Raw genomic sequence first — 8165 nt, forward strand, 5'->3', positions numbered from 1 at the left:
TATCTTACTTTATCTTTACTTTACGTAAATCGACTTTTTTGATTTAAAAACTCACCATTTATACTCCACTTTTTCACTCACTCACATTCTTCGTCAAAACAAAACCCACAAATTCAACTAAACAAAAACAAACAAGTCCAATAATAATAATAATAATAATAATAATAATGATAACATCATCCAAAATTTAAAAAACCTCATAATATCCAAAGAGGCAGTAAAAAGAGAGGCAGTAAAAAGAGGACAAGGGGCAGTAAAAAAGAAGAGGTTGGGTTCTTGGATTTGTTGGATAGCCATTGGAGTATATGGGGTGGGGGTTCGTGTGGGTTAAAAGCGACATGTCGTTAACGTTCTTTCTGCCTCCAGTCGAAGGCTTGCCAAAAGAAGGGCCTTTTGTTTATTTATTTATTTATTTATTTTCTTGGAGGCGTTCGGCTTTTTGTAGAGAGAGAAAGAAGGCATTAAATGTAGAGAGTTGCATAATGGGCATATAATTGTACCTATACTCTGCCTCCTCTACACCTCTGCCACTGGTCACGTACGACAATATGCCCTAAACCCTACCATTTCCTATCCCTTTCGAGTGAGATCTTTTAGGAAAGTTCAAAACAAAACTAACCGAAACAATATTATATTATTGTAGAGAGTTGTAATTCTTAATTACTATAATGATCGTGTGATTGGTGCAGAAAATATGATTGTGAAAGGGATGGGATGGAAGGTGAGAGGTGTTGGGGGATAATATTAAATGAGTAATCATTATTCCAACTATTGATTCTCCCTTTTTTTGGACATAAACACTTCATTCATTACCTTCCTTGGCCTCTTTCTCTGCAACCCATTACTTTCTTCTTCTATTCCAATTTTAACATTTTACCAATAAACTTCCCTATTTATCCTTTTTTTAAAAAAAAAAAAAATCTTTTATGGGAATTTAAATAAATTTACAAATATTTTAGAAAAAGGATATTAAGTTTAAATTGTTCTATAATCCTTAGTTGGGTTTTCTGAGTTCTTTTATACATATAAAATTATTCAACGAAAATGATAGGATTATTGGAATCTTTTGGACAAAGAAGGTAGGAATAAATGGGAGGAAGAAACCTTACAATTGGCTCTTTCTTGGCTCCATTGATCCAATTTTGGAGGCATCATTTTGGGCCCTGAAGAATGATAGAACAAGTAAGGTGTGTTAGTACCAAAATAATTACAATTTCACCATAAATACAACTGTCATCAAATTATTTTCAGGACCTATTGTGGCAAAGGTCTATCTTTTTTTCCTTAAATAGTAACTAACAACAACGACAATATAATCATATGCAAATGTAGAGCTCTCACAGCCCTCTAGGCTCTAAGTGGGAGAGAAGGGGAGGTTGGAGAAATAGAGGTAATAACAACAACAATAATAATAATGCATTTACTTCTTATTCCAGACTGAAAAGCTATAACTTTTGTATGAAGCTCATGGTTCCAAATTTGTGCCTACATTAGGTTGAAAAAAAGTTAAATTTAAGGAGTGTTCAACTTGTACGCTAAATTTGTGCAACCGAAGTGAATACTCGTGTTGCCCATAGTGACGAAACAAGGTTATATGAAAAGAGCCTAATCCCAAAAATTATATTCATTAAACCACCTATGATCTTTGCAATGCAAGCTTAGAGTCTAACATCAATTTACACCCCTTGCTATCCCATTCACAAACAGCTTGTCCAATACACATGTTATATCCCCTAGTCAGCCTAGATATGAGTATGTCCAATTCATTACATAGAATACATGAAATTCAATCATTCAAACCTTGGCATGAAAATGGCATTCGAGTAGCAGCATCTTCAAGCTGACAGTCCGGTTTGACCTATCAACAAATCATCTTCAATCTAAACATAACTCAATAAATCCAAGTTCCTGATTGTTACCATGAAAATATCTGCCCTAAAAACAAACTTCAAGAACGTTCAAGACTACTAACATAGAAAATTAGTTAAAAGATGCAACCTGCAAAACTGCAGCTCAAGCAAAATTTTTGAAGTAGAATGAAATTTATAATAGTACGATCTTAGAGGGCAAATAGTAGAGCAAAGCTTTTGAACCTATAGATCATATAAGAAAGAAATAATAAAGAATGTTTTTCCCCCCGGGGGGAAGGGGAAGATTTCTACTCTTCCTAGTACAAACAAAAACACTCCCAATAGAAACAAAAAAAAAAAACAACTTAATAAATCAACATTCCCTTACAATTCTTAACCCTTCTTTTTCAAGTCCCAAAAGAACCCACCATCCTACATAATATCAGAACTCCCATCATAACCTTCTAAAGAAAAAGCCTAGTAAATAACACACATTAACAGCTAAAGCAATATATGTAGTAGAAGCAAGCTCCTCCCAATCACTAGTAATCCTTAAACTGCTCGACATTTCCATGTCATTACATTACCTTCTCTTCCAAATATTACATAAACACACCATATAAATTTTAGCAAGAACCTGCACGTAAGAGTGCGAGTGCCCCGATTGCAGTTGAAGGCATTGGCTGCAGGCAACACCTTGGATGGGACTGCTGATTACTCCCCAGACACTAGAAAACGATTTCCAAAAGCCTCTCCATTGACAGAGCATTTCCATTTACCCCCTAGTTTTTGCTCTCTTCATTCCGAGGCTATTGTGGAAGGGAGACACAGAACTAGACATAGGTGAACCCTCCTCACGAAGTGTGCCATTGAGCAAAGCTAGCTCTCGTAGCTGTTGCTTCTTGTAGAAGTCGTGAGATTCATCCTAGATAAATAATTTAATAGGAAGAGAATAAAAAAAAAGAAATGATATCGGTAAGAAGAAATGAGACACCATTACTAAAAAACGAGATATACAAGATCTCATAAGATACTCACTATTGGTTTGAGCAAGTCCTCGAGAATCTCGTGGGCCTGCATAAGGCGAGCATCAATAATTTCAACTGGCAATTCTGCCTCAACTAGAATGTGGAGAGGCTCATTCAAATGCTCGTAACCTGGTTTTCCTCTCAGCATTTCTTCCTACAGGACATAAACAATGGAATAAACTTGGTACCTTCATCAGATACTGAATTTTGATTCTGATATTTTAACATTACAGAATAAATGCAGACTCCCAGGCATAAGGGTGAAAAAGAATCGTATAAGCTGCTTAAATTTTTTTTTTTTTTTTTTTTTTTTTTTTTTTTAAAAAGCATCAATACATACGATGATATATATACAATTTATGCCTGAAGAAGATTAAACAAAGATCTTTCATATCCCTTGAAGACAAGAACTGACGTGACTGTGCTACATATAAGAATCCTTCTTAAGTTCTCTAAGTCAGCATGCAAGAATAGAGAGCGAGGGAGTGAAGCAAAGAGACATAATGTTTTCCCCACTCAATCAAAATTAAAACTATTTTGTGGTTGATTCATAACAATTAGCATCAATTCATAAAGATAACTCACAGAATGGGGTGTTAAATATGGAAACCACCCATACCCACACCAATCACAAAGCTCTCAATAGTCATAAAAAAAGTGAATAATTCAAAAAAGTATATGGATTTCGAATAACATTTTGAAAGAATTAAAAGACAATAAGCTCCTAGTAGATGCTAAGAATGAATAAGCAAGATCTAGAACCTTCTTCGTTTCTCACTTCTCTTTAAAATTCCTTTCAAACCAAATTCTTAAACAAAATTTTGATAGCATTGACCTAAGCAACATTAGACCGGCCGCCAAATTTAATACAAGAAAAAAAATTAATTTTTGAACAAATGGGTTCAATAAGAGGCACACTGATCTAGAACAAACGGAGCAAAATAACTTGAGGAATGGAAGTAAAGAATATGTGCCCCATCTTTCCTCTCTAAATAACCTGAATATAACATTTGGGAAAGGTTACAAGATTACATGGTGACTTCAGTCAATTGTTCCAACATAATGCGGGTATGAGCAAAATGAAAAATATCTCAAGCAGCAGTTGAGCTCCTACACATGACAATAAGTGACTAGGAGATCAAGCAACAGGTACTAGATTGAATTTCCCATTTTGTTCCAAGGGAAATTCTCAAACACACTACATGATACAGCAACCAGGTCATACTTCTTTTCTTCTAAGCTTACCAAATTCCCGAATTCCCAAGTTTTGAAGCGAAGAGTAATTGAACTTTGGTGGAAGCCTCTATCTCCACTTCTTTCCAAAAGATTAAAAAAAATAATTCAACGGTAATAAATTTTAAATTACTAGAAAATGAAATAATAAACAGACACCATCAAGTCCTAGTTGGCCAGATGGACAAGTAGGGTCTTCCCACTACTTTAGTCCTTAGTCATAACACCAATTGCTTGTCTTCATGAAACTCAATTGTAGAAAGGGTTAAAAAAATCCCTTAAAAAAGGGCATTCATCCACGAGGGGTAGAAGGAAATTTCTATCGAGTCTATATTGAGTGAGAGTTCGACATACTTCTGTTTTGCTCTTTTGTAAGATTCATTCCACTTTCAATAATAGGGTGGAGAAGATCATGGGGAATTTCGATAGAAGGGGTGGGTGTGAATGAGGGAGGGTTATTCATATGATTAGTGGGACGCATCTCGAAACTGATTGAATTAGGTGGGTTGGTTATAGGATCTTGATCACATTATTGGGAGTTGCCAATTTGCCTAGTTGGTCTACCATTATTTTTTTCCCAAACGTGTGGTGTATTTTGGGTTCAGTCCAGACATTGTTTTTCTATGGTTGAGGAGTTGCTCTTCACTCCCCCTTTCATGAGAAGGGATATTTTGTTATGAATTGCAGGTGATGCTATTCTTTGGGGCCTATAGCTTGAAGGGAACAATAGGAATTTTTGGGAACTTGAAAGATTGTGGGAGGAAGTTTTGTCTCTTGTGAGGTTTCATGCTTTTTGTCGAGCATGGGTGCATAAGAATTTTGTGATTATCCTTTAAGTCTCATTTTGTTAGATTAGAGCCCCTTTTTCAGTTGGGCTCCTTTCCTTCGACTGCTTTATTGGAAGTCCTTTGTATTTGTTCATTTTTCTCGATGAAAGCTTGATTTCTATACAAAGCAAGTATACAGCCATGTTGACAAAATGGCTGCAACAATTCCCTTTGGGGAACCTAATGCTTTATGTATTGTTCTCATCCTGTTTTTCTAGGTTGTTAAAATTTTACAATTGAGGCAAGACTAACCACTTCTTTGGAATATTATTGGGTGAGGAATAATCCCCTTTGGCCTTTGCATTCTTTTCCCTGGTCTATACCATCTTTCTTCTCTGAAGTTTTAAATGTATATAGCTTTTTCCCTCACGATCTTATACCATATCATTTTTGTCACCCACTTCCCAGACAAAAAATAAAACCTTTGATTAAATCACAAGGCTATCGACACTTTTTTATTAATTGCAATGCGAAATGACTCAATGCATTTTTTGTCTCCACATTGCTGTTCCTTTCGCTACAAGGAAAGGAAACTGGATCCCAAGAACACATATCCTTCTCTTGTTTCTTTGCTGCAGATTTTGGAAGGAGACACTCTCGTTTCCAATTGGTTGACGGTCCTTCCAAAGGATCCCGAAAGTATTCTTTGTCAAACTTTGTCAGGTCACCCTTCCACAACAGAGAAAAAAAAAAGTCCTACAGATGTAGTTTCTTCGAGAATTTTCAATGACAAGGAAAGATCTGTTGATAGTTTTTTTTAATACATTAGCTTCCTAGCTTTATCATGCTATTCTTATAGCTGTTTTACATTAATGTCTAATTGGAGATGTTTATTGTAACTCTCTTTGGATTGGAATCTCTCCCTTCTTATGTAAATTCCTGTTATTCCCTTCACACGACTGCCACTAGATATCATTGGGAGTTGACTTCTTTCCACGCTTAATCCTCTCAAGCTGAACCTGAGTCTTCATAAAAATGTGCATATATTGCACCTCCAATTCCTTGGAAAATTGCATTCTTTTCTCCTCCAATTCCATCATTTGCCGCATCTTCTCGACCTCCACTCTTTCATACACCTCCCAAAACCTTTTAATTGCTCTTGTCAACCTACTCATCCCTTCCCCTAACGTCTTTCATTGCTCACTGTCTCCTCTTCATCTTCCTCCATCAGCGCTATTGTTGCAGCTCTAGCTGCCATAGTCAAGTAATCCCTCCAAAAATAACCCTTGTCCATTGCCACCACAAGTTTTTTTTTAGACATCGCAATGACAGCCCCAGTGGGGTGGGGGGAGGTATTTTCCAAAAAAAGCAAAGGAAGAGCCCTGGGAGGAGAGGAGGGTTTCTTCATGGACAAAGGAGGTTCAGTCAATTCATCAAGACGACCAAGACAAGAAAAAGCCCCCATGGGAACCTGAACACTGGCCTTCTCATTCTTGTACTTCCTGTTAATCATGTTGAAACGGTTCTTACACTAAACATCAGTGCAATAGGTATCCTTGACCCTTCTCTTTGGTAAACTTCATATGATAGTGAAATTTTCTTCTTATGAAAAAACACCTTCAGTTAATGTTACTTGTCCATGATACAACCAACATAATTTGCTACATCAATCTTTCTGCAAATTGATTTCTAAATCGAATCATGTGGAGAAGTCTTGGGAAGAGATTTAGTCTTGTGTAAATTTAATGATTCATTGTTGGGCTGTTTTTTGTTCGCCACTTTTGTATTGTTAGGTCTTATTCAATGTAGTAATAATAATAGTAAACAAAAAATTCATAACCCTAGTGAAATCAAACGCTTCCATTGTTCTCTTAAAACTTGTCCATACTCACTCATTTCTCCATTTCAACCAAGACTATCTCTTAAAACTTATCTATATTCACATTCTATTCTTTCAATCAATATAATTTAATTATTTTTTAAAAAAAAATTGTAAGTGTTTGGGCTAGCTTGCACACACCTTAACTATTCTCACAAAAAAATTGATTAAACCTACTACATTTGGTTACCAAGGTCATAGAATATTAAATCTTAGGAGGGTGGCTACTATGACTTGAACTCATTTCCTCTAAGCCCTTTATTATTTACACGACCCTTAGTGAAACTAGGCCAACCCATGGTAGTTCAATATGCTCTCATCCTAAAGAAAACATAAAAATTATATAGATATATATATAAAAACCATTATGATCTAAGCTACTCAATTTCCACATCATGAAAACAAAATTTCATCATGAAGTTCTTTGCCACGTACAAAGAACAAGTCAAATGAGGTTTCTATTCCTCAATACTAAAGGCAGGTATGACATATAACTTTAAATCATTGGTTTGAGACAAGAATGAAAATAATAAAATAAGATTTGCAATAACTGAAATACAAAAAATGTCCAAATTAATTTTAAAGAATTAATTGAAATTGAGATTTAATGAAGTAAAAATGAAAAAGATTGTCATTTCATTAACAAATAGTTCTACTAAATATTAAACTGTCTCTTGTGATTGATCAAAAACAAATAAATACAACAAGTTTAAAGAAATAGGAGAGGTAAATGGGGGGTCTTATAAATAAGAAGATAAAGTTAGAAAAAGGGAGAATAGGGGCATGAGAGGCAAAGAGAATTGACAGGGAAAATAAAAAATAGGGGGAAGAAGTTTTACAAGAGACAGAACTGGGGAGAAACAGGTGGAGTATCTATCTCTCCCTTCCTCCGTTCATGTTTAAAAAAAATTCATGGAAAGGTTACCAAACTTAAAGATAGGAGTTAGGTTGCAACAATTCTCTCCATCCTTGCCTGATTTCTACAAAATTTCACTTTAAAAATAATAATCTCAAAAGAAATAGTGAAAAAGGTTATTTGATTTATTTAAATGGAAAAATGACATTGCAACCAATCTTAATGAGGGTCTAATTGATCCAATTAAAGTTCAAAGACTAAAGTGTGGCCATCTTAAAAGTTTAGACATAAAATTACTAATTTTTCCCTGCATAATATAATAGACAACAACCAAAACGTGACATACAACATAACATGAAGATGAAAATTTATACTAAATTACCTTAACCGGATCCTTAATGCTACCTCGTCCTCTAATCAAAACTCGACAATCGGTACTTGCCTCCACTCGCTTAAGAGAGTTTCCCCTAGGTCCAAGGAGGCGGCCGACAAAGTTATACTATCCAAAAAAAAAAAAAAAAAAAAAAAAAAAAAAAAAAAAAAAAAAAAAAA

The 8165-nt window shown here is 35.0% G+C and overlaps 1 protein-coding gene across 1 annotated transcript in view; it reads right to left on the minus strand.

Moving 5' to 3' along the window:
• Positions 1-2074: 2074 nt before the first annotated feature.
• Positions 2075-8165, minus strand: part of LOC111480763 (KH domain-containing protein At4g26480-like) — a 10160-nt gene continuing 4069 nt past the window's right edge. Inside the window, exons 5-7 of the mRNA XM_023125931.1 lie at positions 7996-8112; positions 2889-3032; positions 2075-2775 (exon numbers count right to left, since the gene is read on the minus strand). Coding sequence (XP_022981699.1) covers positions 2626-2775; positions 2889-3032; positions 7996-8112 — 411 coding nt within the window. The 3' untranslated portion in view covers positions 2075-2625. The remainder of the gene's footprint in view (positions 2776-2888; positions 3033-7995; positions 8113-8165) is intronic.

This window comes from Cucurbita maxima, unplaced genomic scaffold (genome assembly GCF_002738345.1).
Source record: "Cucurbita maxima cultivar Rimu unplaced genomic scaffold, Cmax_1.0 Cma_Scf00006, whole genome shotgun sequence".
Taxonomy (NCBI): domain Eukaryota; kingdom Viridiplantae; phylum Streptophyta; class Magnoliopsida; order Cucurbitales; family Cucurbitaceae; genus Cucurbita; species Cucurbita maxima.